Source organism: Centrocercus urophasianus, unplaced genomic scaffold (genome assembly GCF_019232065.1).
Source record: "Centrocercus urophasianus isolate 14NV4802_14NV808 unplaced genomic scaffold, USGS_Curo_1.0 seq_15, whole genome shotgun sequence".
In the NCBI taxonomy this organism is placed as follows: domain Eukaryota; kingdom Metazoa; phylum Chordata; class Aves; order Galliformes; family Phasianidae; genus Centrocercus; species Centrocercus urophasianus.
In genome coordinates, this window is record NW_024884697.1 from 27537141 (window position 1) to 27559325 (window position 22185).

The 22185-nt window shown below is 40.3% G+C and overlaps 1 protein-coding gene across 1 annotated transcript in view; it reads left to right on the plus strand.

Annotated features, from left to right (window-relative positions):
• Positions 1 to 16598, plus strand: part of PDZRN4 (PDZ domain containing ring finger 4) — a 243905-nt gene extending 227307 nt beyond the window's left edge. The window contains exons 8-10 of the mRNA XM_042815916.1: positions 3164 to 3265; positions 6370 to 6486; positions 14479 to 16598. Coding sequence (XP_042671850.1) covers positions 3164 to 3265; positions 6370 to 6486; positions 14479 to 16005 — 1746 coding nt within the window. The 3' untranslated portion in view covers positions 16006 to 16598. The remainder of the gene's footprint in view (positions 1 to 3163; positions 3266 to 6369; positions 6487 to 14478) is intronic.
• Positions 16599 to 22185: the final 5587 nt, after the last annotated feature.

Consider the following 22185-nt stretch of genomic DNA (forward strand, 5'->3'; position numbering starts at 1 on the left):
TGAGAAAATCCATGTCTGTCTGTTTTTTAACACAATAGCTGGGAGCTAAAGTGCGTGTACTGAAAAATGAGAATGACAAACTTGTTCTGGCTCATGCCCTTACATCCCATGTATCTCATTGCCGTATTTATTAGCAAATCTCATTTTCCCTATGTGCATCTCCGTGTCAAATTCGAAGTAGGGATCCAGAAAACATAAATACAGGTATCAGAAATTTGCTGATCATTCACTGATTGCATAAATTTGGGTAAAACTCACTTGAGCTGAGCATTGATGGTAAGAATTTTCACACAAAAGATGTGTTGTCCATAGTGGATGATCTTGAATGTACTTGAGCAGGGCGTTCACTTGGCTTTTGTTAATATTTTATTTTCTCTGCCAATAAAACAACACTGTTGTGGGGTTCTTTGCTGATCTACCATCTTGGCTTTTTTCTTCTCTTTGGTTTCTATGGATCTTCTCATTCAGAGAGCTGCCTTTGCAGCTGTCCTGCACATAGGTTTGTGCAATAAGTCACAGCACCCATAGCCCAGGTCTGGAGGAGTGAACGCAGGTAATGTATGGAGAGGGGAATAGCTGGAATGGCAGTGGGTTTGTATTCTGAACGGTCAGTGACAATTTTAAACTGGTGACAAAATCACAAAATAGCTACCAAAAATCAGTCAGTTGGAAACTTCTCTACTACAGCATCTTAGGTCTAGTTTCCAGTCTATTTCCCTTGTATTTTTATTTTATTTTTCCAGAAATAGCTGCTGGTAATGACAGGTTGCTTTTCTGTAAACAGTTTTGGAATTGCCCTTCTTTAACATTAGGTTTCTGGTTGTCACAAGTTCCTTCTCTCCAGTCTTCTCATTTTTGCAGCTAGCATCTTTGTTGAAATCTCTAGTTGTATTTCTCACCCTCGTATCAGCTTCAGAATTGTAGCTAATCTCCTGAGCACAGTAGGATGTGGCTGTGGGACCACACTGAAGACTGGGAGTAAGAGTGGAAAAGTCAGTGTGCTGTTTTCCATGTCTTCTTATAAAATATCCACTGAAGGAAGTAAACAAAATATAGTGGTGCTTTTAACTTTAAAAAATCAGAGAAAAATCCTGTTTATTCAACCAAGTAGAAACCATGTTCATTGTTCATTCCTCCTCCATGCATTTTAAGTAAATTGAAGGTAGATTCATTTCCTGCTATTCTCCTTTATTTCTGAAATTTCTGGATGAAGTGGAAAGCTATGAGCAGCTCAGGCAAACATTCACAAATTCCTTAAGAAATTTATTTCAATTGTGAGTAAAGACTCCAGAGGTGAGAGAAAGCATAGGTAATTCTGCCGTGTTCTTGTAGGCTGGAGCATTACTTTAATGTCAGTGCTGATATATAGCTATGAGTTTGATCATTAAAGTTAATACCCAGAGAGTTATGTGGGGTTTACTTTCATATCTGAAAACACATTGACCCTCTATCTACTCTTATTGATGAGATAACTCAGAGAAATAGAACGTGACAGTGCCATTATTGGGGATTATACCGAGGCTGGGAGCAAGGCAGAGCTGTGAGCATGGGGGCATTTGATGGGGGCAGAAGATGGCATTGCTTACAGCTAAAGGGGAATAGTATTTTGTGCATTTCTCACAAAACTACAGTGGATTTCCTCACGAGGCTGGAACTGTCCCCTTCCCATTCTCACAAACATCACACAACCTCTCCAGTCACCTTCTCAGTCCTCTTAAAGATATTAAGTCTGGATATTTCATGTCAAATATTATGAAGCCAAGGGAAAAAAAAATTATTAGGACAGTCCCAGTGAAACTCCCTAAACTTTTGCTGGTTTTAGCTGTGAAACTCCAGTCTAACAAATGCTGTCCTTGGAGATGTGATCTCCATGACTGAATTCCTGCTTGTTCCTCAGTGATGGCTCCACTGGTATGCAGTCAGCAGGTCTGTGGTCTCTGGGTGGTTGCCCAGCTGATAGGACTTGCTGGAGCAGCTGCTGTGGTTTGGGGTGTTTGGATAAGCTGGAGATCTGCTCCTGGCTCTCACAATCTATGTTGTGGCATTTTGGGTTAGGGCAGTTCTGTGTCGCCAAAGTCTTGCCTGGTCTCCTTTATTTCTGAAATTTCTGGAAGAAGTGGAAAGCCATGAGCAGCTCATCATTACCCCTTTGCGTAACCTGTGTAGTGTCTCAAACATTTACTCATTGCCAGTTGGATGCTCAGGGTAGAACAGGTTTTTCTTTAATCTGAGTTAAAGCTGTGTTTTGTGTCTTAATTTTCAGGCCTACACACACATAGAGAAGTATGACGTTCTCTTTACTTTTCAGAAAGAAAATTCCTGTTACTTACAAGGGATGAAGTATTGGGCACAGTATTATTTGTCCCGAATGTTCATGTCTTTCCACCTTCCCATTTTGTTTGCACCCATTTTCAAACAGACTAATTATTTTTTCACTACCACAATTGGAATAATCCACTTCTTCAGATTCGGACAAAACTAAATACATACGGAAAATATAATTTGCACATAGTCACAGCCATGTCTGTTTCGATGAGGTGACAGAACAGCAGAAAGGTAACAAGAACAGCACATTCTTATTGGAGAACTATTTCTATTTTGATTATTCCCTGGCAAGGGGGATACATATGTTTTGTGTGTGGTTCTGGATACTAATCTATCCACACAAATGTAAAATGATTAAATGGAGCAGCAATAAGCAGTGGCCTGTAAGTACTGCCTGGCAAGAGATAATGCTGCAGCTCCCTAATTGGCCCTCTACACGCAAACAGTGTGACTGATTTCAGCTGCGGTATTACCAGTCTTGCTTCCACCAGCACTATTATCTCAGAGTGACACTTCCATTACTCTGAACGAAGAAAGATGAACGTCACCTGTCAGGGGCTGGTTAATTGTGTTGCTAGATGTATGTTACCAGGGCGCAGGTTGGACATTTATGAACATAACTGCTTCCTCTGATGTCCGCCATCCTTCACCGATCGATACAGCTCTTACAGTAAGCGCATAATTGAGTGAAGGCACTTACCACTGAGGGGCTGAAGATGAGCCCGTTGTGCGAGTTTCATTGTCCATACATTCACCACAAATGAGCTGATATTTGCCCTTTATTGTGTGTTGCTTTGTAGAAATAGAAACTAATGTGCCACTTTCATTTGTTTTCTAGATTAATGGGCAAGATGTCCAGAATCGAGAAGAGGCAGTGGCATTGCTCTCCAGTGATGAATGCAAGAAAATTGTGTTGCTGGTTGCAAGGCCAGAACTGCAGGTTAGAGTAAATAGATGCACTGAGCCAGGACCTGGGTTATACTGTACATTCACTGTCACCGTAAGTAACGAACTGCTGAGAAGGAGGAATGCCAAAGTTCCTAACAAAAGGAGGAAAAAGATAGTTGCACAGCTTTGCAACTTATAGCCAACAGAGAAAATAATGTGATATTGCCAGGGCTTCTTTACCCAAAGATAAGCAATTTTTTTCGGCAGGCAAAATAAGCAGGCATACAAATAAAGCTGACAGCACTAATATGATATTAGTAAAATATGAAGTAGAACTTGAAAACTGTATATTGCTTGTTTGATAATTCTTAGTTGTTCTGGGGATAAACTTCCCATGCTTACCTCAGTCATTTATACGAGCTTACTCAAAGCTGTAGTTTTTCACTGGTGATGGTGATTTTTATTCTATGCACTTGTAAGCAATTGTTCACTTATGTACCAGTTATGGAAATTTCACTACAGTACCATTCAGCAGATCTGGATTGAATTGTTTTCAAAGTACCCTGGTCACAAAAAAAAAATGCTGGTACATTACAAATCATATCTCAGGAGGTGCTTTTTCAAACACTTTTAGAAATATTTCGATAGTGCTAAAAATAAAATTATGCCATGCCAAGAATATTTCATATCATTGCAGGGGGAGGTGTTAAGTTGATCATCAAACTAAAGGAGAGATAGAGTGAAAGAAGAGTACTGTTTGTACTTTATATGCTGTTTTTAAGCCATTGCAAAGCAAAAAAGACATTATATTGTCATTGTTCTCTCCGTCAGCAGTTCAAGCGAAGTTGGTTATGTTGCCATTTATCTCTGGTGCTATTGTAGCTCACATTGGAAGTTGCAGAAGTTTTAAAGAGTTTTTTCGACATCATTTTTTTTATTTTTCACTTGGATTTTGTTGTTCTGTAGGGAACAGAAACCCACCAACCAATAAAATGCATACTCAGGGAAAATCTGTTCTCTGTATTTGTTTAGATTGGTGAACATTAGAAAAATTATATTGATATGACATAAGAAATTACTTTCTCATACCATTATTGCTTCCTATACTGATGCTCCTTCCATATCACAGGACGCTGTGTACTTTGGTTTGCTGGTTTTTTTTTGTTGTTTGTTTTTGTTTAGTTTAATTTTTACGTTTGAGTACATATTCATGTAAAACTGAATAAACAGCTATAGTATATCAGAAGTCAGACTGCTGCAAACCTATTTCAGCTAGCTGTTTTGCTTTGAATCTGGTAAAAAATAGCAGGATTAAGCGGGCTTTTATTTTCAGATACAAAAAGCTATTGTCAGTATTGCAATCTTGAAGGCTGACTGCTGAGTACATTCATTGGGCAACAGAGAAGAGAACCTTCTTTGGCCATTTATTTGTGTGGTGAATACTGATGGATAATTAAGTTAAGTTTTGAAGCATGTCACTAAAGGGGCGCCTAACCTGTTGTATATGGAAAGAAGTAGCACAAGCAGGTGAATTCACACATGTGTAGGTAGGAGTGAAAGTAATGCACATGTATGCTACAGTATATATTATCCGTATTCTAAAAGTTTATCTTAAGGATTCACATTAAGTTAAATTCACCGTCTGCCATGATCAAAGCAGCAGATTTACCCAAGTGAGATCCATCTTTCATCCTCCAGATTTTGTTATCTTTGCAATTTCCTCAAATGTGGTAAATTAAACTGCATTCTTCACAGTAGAGAAGGACTGAGTTCCTGCTTTCCTTGGGAGAAAAAGAAAATGAGAACAGTTAACAAAACTATTGGTCAGTACCACATGTTTCAGAGAATATTTTTTAAGTCCCATTAAGGACAAACAAAAATTACATGTCCTAAAGAAAAAAAGCATCCTTCCTTCTAATCTTGGGCTGACTTGCCAAGAAAAACTATGGAAGGTTTATGTTCGGCAAAAGCACAGTAGACTTTTTGAAGGAAACAGTGATATCCTACCAGCGTTCAGGTGTAAGTACCACACAACACCAATCACTCTCTGTCTTGTTTTGAACTACCACTTGCTGATTTGCTTAAGTGTGCTTTGATGCTCTGGTGGCACTTCTGCTGCAGGTGGTGGCCTGTGTTGCACTGATCTGGCTGCCTCGAGACATGAATAGTTGGTACTGTTGTCACTGTCTAGTGCTTAGGAATGTGCCATCCTTTTGTCACCTTCCTCCTCCTTTCACCAGTGACATAACAATAAATATTGCCTTCTGCTCTTTTCCCACCAGTACAGCCTTTACAGGAGTGTCACTGACTGGTATTTTCCCTGTCAGCGCAGTGCACCATCTGCGAAAGGATTACAGATACAAATGGGCACATACACATGAGCACAATAAGCAAAATGAGAAGAGGAGCATTTTAGGGCAGGGGTGCTAGTTTTGTTAGTGTTGAAAGCTGTGAAGGGGGCAAATGGGATGTGAACAGCGGGTATACTCACTAGATAAAAAATGCAACACTCCCTCCTATCCTTTCACAAGACTGTCTTCACCAAATGTCCAAGTATTACACTTAGGGAAAACACAAACAGATAAGACTTGTTTCCAGGCACACTGTAAGAATAAATATAACGACTCTTCCAGGCACCGCATCTGCCTATTCCCATCTTCTATATGTATGTTAGCCTTGAAGATCAATGGGGAAATTGCAGTAGAAATACAATGCAAGGCTGTTATTGAGGTTGCAGCACTAAGGTACAGCACTGAGGTGGAGGCTGTTGAGAGAAAGAACCTGACTGTCTCATGGTCCTATTAGTAATGATGTCGCTCTTTCAGCACTGGGGCTCTTGGCGGTAATGAACATGACAGCCTCAGGATTATGCACTGTGCCTTTCATACCTTTTGAAAAGAAAAAATGTCTGTGTTGAGCAGTCTCCTTCATTATGAAAGAAAATCAGTCATACTGTTTCAAGAAAGGATAAAAGGCATGAGAGTCCCATTTTTTATCTTTCTTCTTCCTTTTCTGAGAAGCGGACTCCTACCGCCTGGCTTTCTGAAGTGAATCATTATGATAAAAAGAACTAGTCAAGCATTGCCATTTGGGTTTACCCTATTTTAGCATGTGTCCTTGCTGACATAATATAATGTACTAATGTATTGTTTGCAGCTGGAGGAAGGGTGGCTGGATGATGAAAGGAATGAATTCTTGGAGGAGTTGAACTTGGAAATGTTGGAAGAGCAACATAATGAAGCGATGCAGTACACAGCCAATGAGGTGGAGCAGGTAGGACTGGTACTAAATGTGTCATTTGAAATTTTGCTGGGTATACTTCATACTAATAGAGAATGAAGTAGTACACTGTTAAATGGAGTCAAAAGCTTTGGCAGAATTTTATCTCTAAAATGCTCTGAACTAGGTAAAGCAGAGGGGAACAATAGATATTGAGGCCAAGTATGATAAGTTAGCAAATGATTTAGGAAGCTTGGATAAGTGCAGATTTCTCTCTCTCTCTCTTTTTTTTTCTCTTTTTTTTTCTTTTTTTCTGGGCTCTCCAAATAATATTTTTAATATTTATTGCTTTCTTTAACACTGAAGTGTTTGGGCTTTATGCTGATTAATTAGTGGATTGGATCAGTGTGGCATGTAGTGCTCTGAGCTGGGATAGGTGCCACTCTTTTTGTACACATGCAAGGTATGAGCCAGCTCACGTACCAGGGAGCATGTAAGCTAACTTATAAATGAGATAAAAGAGGTGTTTAAAAGAAACAACAGGTGTTTTGGTAACACAAGTGTATTTTTCTTACACCAGCAGTGCACTGCTTATCATTTGTTTTGTTAATGGAAACAAAGGCGCATACTGTTAACATAGTCTCAGATTGCTGCTAGCCTTTTATCTGCCCATATGCACTGTTAGTGGTGCAGCTCTGGCAAAGTTACACGTGCAGCCCTCAGCCGTACAGTTTAATCAAAGGATCTTCAATAAAATTGTACTTCATTGTGAAAGGCGTAAGAGACCTTATCCGTTCCTGAAGCAAATGATGTGTCAGCATGCATACCCATGTGGAGCCAAGGACATAATACCCCACCACATCTCCTAGCTTCTGCATGTGTGCAGCTGGGGAGAAACTCTTTTTCTAACCACAGAAATTTCCAACTTGAATTTTTTCCCTGTTTTGAATTGTTTGAAAGCAAAGCCTGAGGCATTTTCCTTTGAAGTGAAGAGGGAGAGACTCTGAGAGCCTTCCTTCCTCTGGAAACCAGGGAAATGATTTCACAGGATCACAGGATATCCCAAGTTGGAAGGGACCCACGAGGATCATTGAGTCCAACTCCTGCCTCCACATAGGACCACTCAGCATTCAAACACCGTTACGTCTGAGAGCATTGTCCAAACACATTTTGAACTCCTACAGCTCTGTGCCACAGCCCTGGGCAGCCCGTTCCATGCCCACCACCCTCTGATGCAGACCCTGTCCCCAGCCCCAGCTGCCCTCCCCTGGCACAGCCCCACGCCGTTCCCTCGGGCGCTGTCGCTGTCACACAGAGCAGAGCTCAGCGCTGCCCCTCTGAGGAGCTGCAGCTGCCCTCAGGCCTCCCCTCAGCTCCTCTGCTCTGGGCTGAGCAAACCCAGGGACCTCAGCTGCTCCTCATACATCTTGCCCTCTCGAATCTTCACCACCTTCATAGCCTTACTTTGGGTATTTGCTAGCAGTATTATGGCATCTTCATATTGTGGAATCCAAAACTGCTCACAGTATTTGTCTGATGGGAGACCTGGCTTCAAATCCTGCACTGCCTGCTCCATGCTGGGGACTTGAACTTGTTTTTAGCCCATTCCATCCCCCCCTCTCCTTCTACTTTGATGCTGTTGATAACTCCCATTAAATCTATTCACTTTACACAAATTAAATATTCATTGGGACAGAGACACTGATAGAATAGCTAAGCAATTAAGTCTATTATCTGGAATATGATAGACCAGATTACAAATCCTTGATCTTACAAGCATTTAATTATTCACACAAAGTGGAATAACTCCAGTGTCAGAGGTGAAGGGAGCCTTACAATGGAATGTGCATTGGCCTTTTAGTAATGATTCTCTTTTCCAGGCAGTGATCCAAGTCTTGCTTTCCCAGGTTCAATGTGCTAAATACTGCACTGCTAACCAGTCTGACCTGATATTTGGCATCTTTTTTTTTTATTTTTTTAACCAGAAACTGTTGTTTTTTTCACTGAATTTCGTTTATGGATAGTGTTCATTACTGAATGATGATGTTCTATGTGGCAATTTCTTCAAATGCTGTGAGATTTTTTTTTCCCATTGAAGTCTTAGACTAGGAATATTTTTCCCCTATTGAGATTTTATATTATGGCAGAAGAGAGCTACACTTGAAAAGATTATGGTCTGTAAGTATGTGTCTGACATTGCATTGCTTGAAGTAATTCTAGAACAGCCAGACAGTTCTTTGCCCTTCTGATGAGTAATTGAATCAACCAAATGCAGCTAGATGTGTAATGGGCCGTTAGTAATTTGTGACAGCTGCTGTCTCTCCATACTCTATTGTAGTGACTCGGCAACTCAGAAAACTAGTTCTTTACTCCTTTCCTAGCCTTGTTAGGCCAGGAAATCAAGAAGTCTTCTGAGGTGAATCATATAATACATTGGAATAATGAAACTCTCTCACTGCAGCTGCAAGTGGCCAAGCTGAGTAGCCTTAAGCTCCCAGGTTGGCCACAGAGATTTTGCTGCAACATTAGCCTTAATTTTTGAACAGTTTTCTGGTTTCATAATATCTGACCATCATGAATCATATGATCTGCAGGAATGAATGCATATAGTAGCAGGCTATCCTTCCAAATATTAATCTTTTTTATCAACAGCATTTGAACATTTGGTATGAGCTGTCAGAGGAAGGATTGGTACAGTTTGTAAAAGAAGAATGGTATAGAATTAATCAGATAGTCCTGTCCTTTTTGTGTTTTTTAGCCACTCTATAGAATTTAATCAAGAATTGTATCTTCTCCAAAAAAACCTAAAGGAAATATGTAATTCTTCATTTTTTATAATTCATTTTATTCCTTCCCCATTAGAACAGCCCATCGTGTAGCAGTGATAACTTTGATATGAATACCATACATTTGCCATGCAGAAATTCTTATCAGTACCATGGAATATATCAAAACCTATTAAGAAAAGAAAGAATTGGATAAAACTATTCATTCCAGTTCATTCAAAGCTGAAGTGCAGTGAAAATATCTGGGGAATTTTTTTTTTTTTAAGACAGAGAGAGAGAGGTCTGTTTCAAAAGAGCAGCATTGTTTGCAGAAGAGCATTTTACCTTCTAAAGCACAACTGAAATCAGTTCCAGTCTTCCCCTGTGATGGGTGTATCTCATGATTAGCCTGCCACTGGAGATTCCTCTCATTGTGGTCAGCCTCCCTTTTACTCTCAGACTGACCAGGGAGCCCAGGCTGATTAAAAGCCTTCACTGAATCTCACTGCTTTCAAACTTCAGTAGCAGGGTGGGCTATGAATCACAATATGCATCCTAAGTTGTAAAATTAGAATAGAACAGTGCCCAAATTCCTGCAAGATTAGCCATTTTATAGGCATGAATGCTTGCTGGAGCATCTTTTGTGGTTCATTTATTGTTTGATTGTACACACTGCCAGGTTTGCATTCTCATTATCTGAGTGCTCGCTGCAAAGATGAGGCCTAAGGATTCCTTTGATATTTCAAACAGAAATAATTGTACCCGAGATTGACAATGTATGTTTGAAAACAAACACTTTGTTTGGAATAGATAACATAGACAAAAGCAGCACATTGGTATTTGAAGACCATCTTCTGGTTTGCAAAAGGGACTTAACCTGAAATTAAGCTTCAAAACAAAATGAAAATAATCTCATACTGTAAAAGACTGCTCAGCCTGCACACGTTCAGGGTCTCTGTCAAAGATGACAAACAAGTCCAGGACAGAAAAGCCAGGGACTATCTTGCACAAAGCACAGAGGATTTTTGTAAAAGTTTCTCAAAAGCACACAGAAACTTTCAGTTTTATTATTTGAGCTTGCTGCATGTATCTGTTTCCTGGGGAAGAAGTTAACTTATTTTCAGTGTCTGCTTTAGACAGAGAAGGATCTAAACAGACAATTGTTTCTTCTTGACAGGGAGAGGTGACTAACTTCCATTCAGGTGTCTGTACAATAGACATTTTTGATCAGGTGATTCCCACCTATTTGATTTCCAATAGACTCAAAAGATGGATTTTACTTTAATTACATCTTTTGTGTGTGTGTGTTGATTATGCAAAGTAGAGGCAATTTATTATGCTCACTCCATCTAGATCATATGAAAGTTGAAGGAGCAAAATTTAAATCATTGATTAAAGTGGTATAGAAAATGAGCCCCAAATTCTGAAAGTGTTGATTGCATGAGCCCATACTGTAAAGTTTCTTTAAATGCCTGTGCAAACAGATACATTAAAGGATTTTTCAGATATACCCAAACATCTGGTGGTGTGGCACCATGCTGAGATACCAGAGGAAGGTCTATAATAATATGATGTGGCTCAGCACCTGGAAGCTGTATAACTGTTCTAGCACAATGTGTATAAGCCACTCTGAAGTGTAAGCTGAGTTTAGTCACATAGACACAAACTGTGTTGTGTCATTCCCCATTGGTGTCAGCAAATGGGTTTTGGCCATCCTCCTTCACTCGATCTACTAGTGATGTAGAATGTGACATTCAGACAGGCACCCAAAATGCTGGTTATTCTGCAGCAAGGCCATCCCAGGGTCCAGTGGACTGACCTTGCATCTGTTGTTGAATATTCTCCAGAGCAGTAAGAGCCATAGGTGACGCTGTGTTGTGGCCAGAGTGCACACTCAAACTCTGCTGAAAAAATTGAAAACAGAAGACACAAATACAAGCTGAAGCAGCTTCAAAGCAGGTGAAAGAGTGGACCAGAATAGTTGATATAGCAGCACTTGCTTGGAAGACATAAATAGGGAATAAACATGAAATTAAACACAAATCTCCAGCACTTCTGATGAACGCCCTAGACACTTCCTTGGTTGGATCGCCCTTCTTTCTGATTACTCTGGAATTTCATGAAGAATTTCGTAGGCAGCAAATTTTTCTCTGTGTAAAATCTGAAATTTTGTAACTTAAAAATAGCTGATGTCTGAAGAGTTGAGATCCCATCACTTCTCCACACACTCATGAAGAGAGAACTAAATTGTTGCGACCACTTTGGAAATATTTAATGAGCCTTAACAACAACCTAAAATAAACTGCTGCTCTGTCGCAACAATGCGTAAGTTGAGGAAAGAAAGATTAGATAAATTATTATGATTAATTATTGCTGAATAATTCTGCAGTACTTCGTTATTTAGAGTGTTACTAGTTCTATTCTTCATATTCCTTCTTCCTCCAACAAGATGTCCTTACATTTAAGTGGCTAAGTAGAACAATCTGACAGCATCTCAGACAGGGGAAATATGATGGCTGCTCCAAAAGTAATGTTTTCTATTTTATTATGTTGGCCCCTGACATCAGAGGCAAATGTTGATGGTTTGTCAGAAGAGGTTGAATCTTACCACTGATATTCGATAACAGTTTGTTGCTTTGCAACAGATGGCAGCAGAGGGGAAGTCTGACAATATGGGGTCTGACACAGAGGTGCTTATGAGGCAAGAGTGTATAATTGAATTCATACATGCAGAAAAAATTGCACCCATTGACATTCATTGACTCTTGCTGAATATTTCTGGAGACCAAACAGTGCATATGAGCATAGTGAGGCAGTGGATGATGCATTTTTGCAGTGGTGACAGCAATGTGAAAGACAAGCCATGTTCCAGACAGCCATGCATAACTGTCATACCACAAAATGAAGAGTGTCTCGATCAGCTCATCCATGCAAATCAGAGGATTACAGCCAGGAAACTGTGAATATCAGCTTCAGGGCATTGGAATGATGGCAGCATTTTAATGTTTCAAAGTCAAAACTACTATTGAGTGTCAGCATGTGAATTCCCCATCAAAGAAACACTTTGTGATGCAGCCCTTGGAGGGTAGATGATGTGCAGTGTCTTTTGGGATAAGCGAGGAGTGATACTTATGGATTTCCTGGAATGCAAACAAACCATCAGCTGGGACCATGACATCATAATGCTGACTAAGCAGAAGGTTTGAACTTCTGGAGTAAGGCCAGAGAAGAAGACAATTGTTCTCCTGCCACACAATATGCCAAGCCCCAAGACCGTGAAGCACATTGAAATCTTGGTTGGAGTGTCCTACTACACCTACCATATTGTCCAGATTTGGTGCCTTCTGACTCCCATCTGTTCAAGTTGATGAAAGATGGAGTTGTGTGGGCAATATTTTCCTAGCAGTGATGCCATCATAGCATCTGTGAAAAAGCAGATCACTTCCACTGGTATGGATTTTTATGACTGTGTCATGAGGGCTCTTATTCATTGCTGGCATAAATGCACAGCTAATGGTGGTGACTATGTTGAAAAATATTGTTCTGTAGCTGAAAAAATTCTCTATCAAATAGTATTATTGTGTTCTCAGTATCTGTTGTAGTATCTGTGGAAATTAACCAGAGGCAGTACTTTTGGGGAGTCTACATATGTGCCAGTAAATTTGGAAAATTTTGGCAGATATGACACCCAAATATGTATGGGAATTAAGCACTTGTGTGCCTTGTTATTAGTTGTATGTTATATGTACGAAATGATGAGTATGAACTCCTTGTTACTATTATAAGGATAAATATTTTTTTTCAAGTCTTGTCTGAGAACACATTGCTAAAACACTCTTTTAGAGATTTGTAACTGGTCCATCACAGACACTAGATTATCTTGTTTGCTTCTTTCAGTATTTATCTTACTCTACTATTACTGTGTATTTGGGGATGAAGGTTATCTTTGTTTTCCTCAGACTAGGCCATTATTTTTTCCTTGTGACTGAAGAAAAGAAACCAGCTGAAAGGTGTGTGGTGTGATCGTGGGGTACACAAGAAGACAAGAGAAAGGAGGAGATGGGAGATATGTTTTCATCCTGTTTTACTGTCTGTCATAGAAGAGAAAAAGGGAATTATGTCAGTGTCCTCTTTGAATTTGTTTCCTTTCATTGGGTACGCTGTACATTTTTCTCCCATAATTATTCCTACCATTATACATAATTATGCAATTATACCTCCAAACGAAAAGAAGCATTTGGTTGATACTATATGCACTTATATTTGGTGAATAGGCCATATAAATTGCACTCTGGCTGATTACTCTCTGAGAGGAGTAGAGGGAAATTCTTTTCATATCCAGTTCGAAAAATAAAAAGCACGTGTCTCTTCAGAGAGACATTATTTCACATTCTTTGAATTAAAAGAATATAAATAGGTTAGGTACAGTGATTGGGTGTTAATTAAAAAACAACAGTTTAAGAACTTGACATCATGCCCATGGCAAGCACTCAGTGTTGTTGTATACTTAATGGTAAAAGGCTGTTTTTATTTCTAAGGAAAATAAACTCCGACTAGGGAATAGAAATGATCTCCAGAGATGTACGAGAGAGAAGTCTACTTGAGCAAAATCTAGGAATTCAAAATGAACAGTCTTTCAGAAAAAGACTACTGAATGCACGAAGTAGGAGACAGGAATACTGAGGGTGTAGTAGAACAGGCTGGCCTGCAGTCTTCCACGCTGCCCATCTTCGTGAAGCATATAAAGAGTCCTCAGATAAAAAAAAATGCTCCACTGATGAAAGCAGTCTTTTCATACCCTCTTAGGTTGCACTAGTCATTCTTAGATTGGCTGCTTGCTCTATTTGTATGTATGTATGTATTTATTTAGTTATTTTTGAAGTGATATCAGCACTGAAGCTTTTTTCCAAGTTTGAGAAGATCTCAGCTCCACCAGTCTCTGGCCATTATCCAGAATCAAAAACAGTGCACCATCTGGTAATCATTATCTTCAAGCACTGCAAAGAGGTGGCTTAGCTAGAGAGGAAAATGTTTCTTTCCGGACTTCAGAAAATATGTCACTAGTACTGTAATTCATCTGCTTCTCTCAGTATGGCCACCACAGCATGAATCTCAGAAATGTTTCAAAGCCATGAGCACTAGGACTGCTGTTTAGTGATCTCTTTTAATTCAGTTTAAATCAGACTCCAGCAATTTAAGCAAAACAGAGCTGGAAAGTATTCTCCTATAATGTGATCTTTATTTAGTGATGATAGTCACTTTGATTTGCTTATTCTTTTAGCCAAAGAAGCATGAGGAGGAGGATGGAACTACAGACACTGCAACCTCATCATCCAACAATCATGAGAAGGACAGTGGGGTGGGACCTACAGATGAGAGTCTTCGTAACGACGAAAGTTCAGAGCAAGAAAATGCACCTGAAGAGCAGAACGGTGCAACTCTGCAGAACAAACGAGAGCTGGGTCATAGCCAAGACACATTAGGAAGTGTTGAGCTCCAATGCAATGAAAGCTTTGTGTCAGGGGAATACATTGAATCTGATTTCATAGGGAACCCAGAGGAGGAGTGTGAAAGATTTCGACAGCTGCTGGAGCTGAAGTGCAAGATTCGAAACCACGGGGAGTATGACCTGTATTACTCAAGCAGCACAATAGAATGCAACAGAAGAGAGCAAGATGGAGTGGAACATGAGCTGCAGCTACTCAATGAAGAGCTGAGGAACATTGAACTCGAATGTCAGAATATCATGCAAGCTCACCGGCTCCAAAAAGTGAGGGATCAGTATGGAGACATTTGGGCTTTGCATGATGAAGGATTCAGGAATTACAACACCAGCATAGACGTACAAAGAGGCAAACTCGATGACATCTTGGAGCACCCTGAGAAGTCTGACAAGGACAGCTCCAGTGCTTACAATACGGCTGAAAGTTGCAGAAGCACCCCTCTGACTGTGGAGCGATCCCCGGACAACTCGCTCCAGCGGATGATCAGCATCACCAACAGGAAAAACCTGAGGAGCACAATTGTGGCTAATCAGTCATCCTCAGGACAAAGCAACAAGGAAACAATCTCAGTCAAAACCAAACCCACTGAGCAAAACAGCACTGCTGAAGACACAATGCTGGCATCAGAAAACAGCAAATTCACAGACCAGGAAAAGCAGAGCACCGAACACATTCCCTACCTGTCCCCATATCACAGCTCTTCTTACAGGTACGGGAATATACCTGCTCATGCCAAGCATTATCAAAGCTACATGCAGCTGATCCAGCAGAAGTCGGCTGTGGAGTATGCCCAGAGCCAGCTCAGCCTGGTGAGCATGTGCAAAGACTCACAGAAGTGTGCGGAGCCCAAGATGGAATGGAAAGTGAAAATAAGGAGTGATGGGACAAGGTATATCACAAAGAGACCAGTTCGAGACAGAATCCTAAAGGAACGTGCCTTAAAAATTAAAGAAGAGCGCAGTGGAATGACGACAGATGATGATACAATGAGCGAGATGAAGATGGGTCGCTACTGGAGCAAAGAGGAGCGGAAGCAGCACTTGGTGAGAGCCAAGGAGCAGAGGAGGCGACGGGAGTTCATGATGCGTAGCAGGCTGGAGTGTCTGAAGGAAAGTCCGCAGAGTGGCAGCGAGGGCAAAAAGGAAATTAACATTATTGAACTAAGTCACAAAAAGATGATGAAAAAGAGAAACAAGAAAATCTTGGACAACTGGATGACAATCCAAGAACTGATGACACATGGTGCTAAGTCTCCAGATGGCACAAGAGTGCACAATGCCTTTTTATCAGTTACTACTGTATGAACACAACTTCTTTCAGAGAGTATACTACCATTTAGGTAGAGTACGATTGCCTCGTTCAATGTGGCATTTTTATATATTTTGTGACTGTTTATAGTTTGATCTTTTTTGTAAGCAAAATTACCTGGTAATTTTTCATTTGTTTTTCATATAATGGTACCTGCTTTATCTGTCAGTCTTTCTATATCCTGCAATATATTCGTATTACTCATTTGTAGGAAAAAAAAAGAAAAGAAAAGAAAAGCAAAACAAACAAACAAAAAAAGCAGAGAAGGCAATTAATTTCTTAACCTCATAAGTATCCTGAAGTGATATCTGGATTTATTTCTCTAGTTTTCTTTTTTCTACTTTAGTAACAATACCAAAACAAAATGCTTTATACTGTATCCTTGGCTTAACAAGTTGTTGAAGGTTCACATTGTAGATTGCATCTGTTTATAAATCATGTGCCACATCCTGTCTTACAGATAAGAACGTCCTTTTTCCAACAACACATTGTACAGTACATTTATTCTATAAATTGCAATTGTATTTGTCCAAGTAAAGTGTAGATGGACAATTCTCCTGTGTTCTGTAGTAGCATTGGTCATGTAGCTAGGCAGTCTGTGGTAATTGTGAAGATGAAAGAGAAATAAATTATTGCTTATCTTTAAGAAAAAAAGGTGAAAAGTTGTTTGATTTCAATTGACTGTTTGCCTTTAAAGGATTATTTATTTTCACCTTGTCTGATTTTTGCAGCATATCTTTCAAGAACACAAGACACAAAAGATACCATAGACTAGTTCTTAGGAATTAGCTTTGCCCTTTTTAGAACACATAGGAGTGAGATGCTTTGTCTGGCTCGCTGGCTTTTTCTTACCTGCTATTATTAGTCGATTGAATGATTTTTAATATATTGTTGTGCTTTATGCTGTTGGGTAGCTATTTTTGGTCATTTTCCTGGCTGAGCTTGGTATTTGTTCTACACGTGTTCTACATGTTCTATGTGTTCTACACACAGAAAATATAAACAGAGCACATGGCTAACTTTCAGCCAAATCTCATGCATGGGAAGTAACAGTGGTCATCACTGACATTTTCATAGAAGATGAGTTAAGAAAAAATAGAGAATTAATGAATTAATCAAGGAGTTAAGACATTGATTTTGTTGCTGAGGAAGATGTAGGTAGTTTGGAAGTGCCCTAGAGGCTGACTGGTGGTGGGGAGCAAGGACAGCTGTCTGCTGCCCAGTATAGTCTTTGTCTTTCCCTGTGGCAAAGGCATCTCAGCTGCCAATGGGGCATTTTCTGAGCTGCTGCTTCAGACAGCCCAGTGAGTCACAGCAAACTGAAGTGGCTAGTCTTGGGCAGTTTGTGGGGCTTGGAAGCTTTTGGTCAATACCCCCACTTTGTTCTCCCAGCCAATGCAGTTCTTATCTGATATGTTTTCAGTAACAGGATTAGGTGCTGAATTCTCTTGGCATCAAGCTTTGAAAGATAAAGATGCAAAAGGACACATTATTCCAAAGCCTTTAATTCTGGAAATCAGTCATTTGTTTTCTAACCACTTCTGGCACTAGAAGGCATTGGCAGTGCTATCTGCATCTTTAGGCACATAAATACTGTAAGAACACTACTCCCTGAGTGCTCAGGAAAAATATGCCACTCACAGTTCACAGTTTGATAGTCAGAATACTCTCCATATCAGTCTCAGGAAAATACCACTCTAAATCCTCTGCTAAAATATACATAATGAGGAACGCTTCAATTTTTTCTTATTAAAGTGGAAAAATTTTGGAATCCAAGAGTAAAAGGAATTGCAGGGTGATAACAGAGCTGTTTCAAGGGTCTGTTACTAGACTACCCCTCCAACAGATTGAATGAACTGTCTTTGACCAGCCTGAGTCATCTAGAAAGATATGCATTCTTCCTTTGAAGACATCAAAGTCACCATTTCCTTTGTTGCATTTCAATAATCACACTTTTAAAAGCAGATCTTGCTCCTAATCAGAATTTGACTACCATCAGTTCCAGATAATAGTTATTGCTATACCTCTCTCTTAAGAACAGGACTGTTTTCTCTCCTTTACTAATTCAGAACTGCTCTGAAACAAAATATTACTTTGCCCAAATTCAGAGAAAAATGGGAATCTTCAGAAAATGTAAAGTCATTAATTTATTTCATTGAGAAATAAATTTAGGAAAATCCTTGTCTAAATTAGAGACAAGGTGTAGCTGGATGGGGGTTTTATAATAGAAAGTAACTAGGGGGAAAAATATTTATAGAGATAATATAACAAGATATTGTAATATAACAAGATATTGTAAATGGAAATGCATTCAAATCACAGTATCAGAGAATTGTAGGGGTTGGAAGGGACCTCCAAAGATCATTGAGTCCAACCCCTCCTGCAAAATGGGCTCCCTACAGCAGGCTGCACAGATGGGCGTCCAGGTGGGTCTGGAATATTTCCAGAGAAGGAGAATCCACAACCACCCTGGGCAGCCTGTTCCAGTGCTCCATCACTTCTCTGTGAAGTTCCTTCTCATATTGGTGCAGAACTTCCTACGCTTAAGTTTATGGCCATCTCCCCTGGTCGTGTCCTCACAGACTGCTGAAAAGAGGTTCTGAGGAGCTCTTCTGTTGAAATTCAGTAAGAGACAAAGCAAAGACTGAGCGGTGATACGATGATATTTTATTCTGGGAGAAAAAAAAGAAAAAAGAACAATAAAATCATAGCGATTAAGCTGTCAGTTTAGATAACTGTATAGGAGGGCAGCAAAAGTGAAAGGATATAGATCAATATTAACTAATGCATCAAGAAAATAATAATATGACCAACACATTCCCCTCCCATTTTTCCTCCCCCAAAACACCATTTCCAGGCCATTGTCAGAGCTGTAGAGCCCACTGTGAAGCTGAGGTCCTGCTAAGCCCTCCTGGTGGCATGTGGACACTGCCTGCCAGAACTACCCATCTTCTCCCTCCTTCTCCAGTCCTTCATCTGGCACTTATCCTCCTCTTTCTTTTCTGGTAGGCCTTAGCAGTGTTTAAGTAACATTTCCTTTCTTCTCTAAGCAGTGTTTGGGAGAAAAAGATTGATGCCTTGATGAAGTGTCTTGATCAGTTCTGGAAGCTGAGGAAATAACCATGCAGCCGCTGCGCTGGGTTGTGATGCTGCCTGTGGTGATGAGAGGGGCAGAGTGGCAGCCAAGGGTTTTGCTGCTCACAGCTGGCAGGACTTGGCATTGTGCTCCTTCATCCCAGCAGCTCTCTATCAGTGAAATTCAGTACCTTTCAATGAGGAAAATAACATTTTAGCACTGAGGCACATTATAAGAGAAGAAACAAATATATATTGTGCCGCCATAAATCTTTACGTAATAGTGTCTTACTGGTTGTGAGAATGAATTTATTTATTTACCTATTTTTGCATGACAGGACATAAAAATAGAAATGCTTTCCAACTGGAACAAGACCAGCTCTTGTCAAAGAGGGTTGCTTGCAGCTCTAGGACAGAGCAAAAGGCATTGAGGAGCTGCATAGGTGTGTTATCACAGCTGGGGAAGGAGTTAATATCGCACTCATCCCTCTCCCAGAGCTGATGCCCAGCTGAGACCAATGGGAGATAATTCTTCCCAAGAAGCCAGCAAGATGGCCTTGTAAAAAGAGTTCTCTTGTGCTCCTTGAAAGCTATACTGCCACCATAGGTAAGGTTGGAATTCCTAGGATTGCTGGATCTTCCTCTTTGGTGTAAGTATCCTTAAAGAGAAAATTATATTTTTAGTGTGTTCGTGTCAATAAGCTAAACCTTCTGAGTCAGGCTATTGTGTTTTTTGAAAGAAAGGAACTGCTAACACATTTGAATTGAATGGGAGCAGAGATGGAAAGTACTCTTTGCTTGATGCATTGCCTTGCCACAATGGGGCTCAGAAGAGATGATACAGCAACATTAGCATTACATTCTAAATAGTGGGGACTGAATTATTCATTAATACCACAATGGCTGACTTTCCTTTTTCACTTATTTTTAAATAAATGTTTTATGTCCAAACTCCATTTCTACAAATTACACAGTAGCATCCTTGCTGCATGACATGGCTACTCTGCTAAAATACCTCCTGGCTCAGGACTGGAATTGTGTTTGTTTTACTTGGGTTCTTAACTGCTAATTGCAAATTTGTATGTGCTGAGTGATCTATTAATATCCATTTTTATGGGCTTACTGCTTTATTCAGGACACTAAATGCTCTCAAGGAGTCAGAATAGAATGAACATGATGTGGAGTAGTGTTTGGCTAAAGCAAAACAGATCAGCTGTTGTAAACCAGGGGTGGTGTGCTCTGTGAGAGGCAGGTCGGATAACTGCTGGAGAACATTCATTGCAGAGGGATAATGAGCAGGCTTTTTCTTCAAATGCCTTTGCTCTGAAACACATTTCTTTGTTTAAAGAGGAGCATTCCTCTTGGATGACAATTGGTGCATTTTCGAGGCTAAGCACTCCACATTTTGTTACAGATAGCTTCATCATGTATAGGTTTTGTCTAGATGTTCAGACATCACTATTCTCAGTTCAATATGAGTCACAGCTGCACAGGCAGGTGACAGTCTCTGGATGTCAATTCTGAGACTGGCACAACCTGGGAATGTGGGGTGTGGGTGGCAGAGCAGACAGCTCAAGTGCAGTCCCTGGGCCCTCCCTGGGAGCCAGTGGATTCTTGCCCTCCTGAGGAAGGGCTCTGGCTCCTGCTACCAGGAGGCAGCCTCCTGGAGATTGTCTCATGTGCCATCCTCTGTGTGGTAGATGTAAACAGTAAATGATGTTAATTTCCAATATGAACTGTGAAGTAAAATTGACAGCTAAGTTACATCCAGATTGATGTGCTGCATTTCACACTCACTAGTCCATAAGGATGGGCAGAGCTCAGGACTGAGTCTTCACTGATTAGTCTCACGCTGATGTTCCCTGCTGAAAGCTTCTTTCTCCAGCAAAGATACAAAGGTGTCCCATGAAAACAATATCTTCATCCCAAAAGCCAGAAGTGACACTGCCATCCAGAATATTAGTGTTGTTTCAGCACAACATGATCTGCGATATACTCAGGGACCAGGAAAGAGACATCAGCATTTCTCAGAGAAAAGATGTACAGTGTGAAATTATCACTCAAAAATAACGCATACCTCCTACCAATGTAGACTATTTCATGGCGCAGTTGTGAACTTCTAACTTGGTGTGTATACGTTTGGATTTAAAATTTGTCTAGAATTTTAATTTCTTGGCACTGTAATCTCATGTTGCATTTTTAAGTCTCCTTGCCTCCCTTTCTCCCTTCTTCCTTTCCCCTCTCTATTGCTTCTTCTTTCCTCTTAATAGCAGGACTTTATTGAAATTGAAAGATAATAAATACTGGAGGGGGAGCTTTCAGGGAATTATTTGTTTTTTTTCCTTATAGATCAACTTACCAGCACAAATGAAACTGCATGTCAGTGTTTAACTGTATCTTTCCATCTTTAGTCAGTTTGAGATTATTTGGTCCCAAACCTTTGCAGATCAACCTGCTAAAGAGCTGCAAATGTCTTCAGTGACATCTCTGTACAGAGTGCATTTTTATGCCCTGGAGGAAAGGAAGACCTTTTAAAACATATGCTCCCTTGCTTGTGAGACAAACAATAACATACGCAATGCTTATTAACTCAAATGCTTTGATAAAGTCCCTCCCCAGCTTTCCTTGTAGGTTCCCTTCAGGTTTGGAAGTCCTCTATAAGATCCCCTCAGAGCCTTCTCCAGGTTGAGTAGCCCCAACTTTCTCAGCCTGTCCTCACAGGGGAGGTGCTCCAGCCCTCTGATCATCTCTGTGGTCCTCCTCTGGACCTGCTCCAAGAGCTCCGTTTCCTTCTTGTGTTGGGGGCTCCAGAACTGGTTGGAGTACTCCAGGTGGGGTCTCACAAGAACAGAGCAGAGGGACAGAATCACCTCCCTCAACCTGCTGGTCATACTTCTCTCGATGCAACCCAGGATACAGTTGGCCTTCTGGGGTGTGTGTACACACTGCCTGCTCACGTTGAATCTTTCATCAACCAACACCCCTAAATCCTTCTGCTCAGAGCTGCTCTCAAGTCGTTCTCTACCCCAGCCTGTATCTGTCTTAAGATTGTCCCAGGTGCAGGATCTTGCATTTGGCCTTGAACTTCATGAGGTTGACAT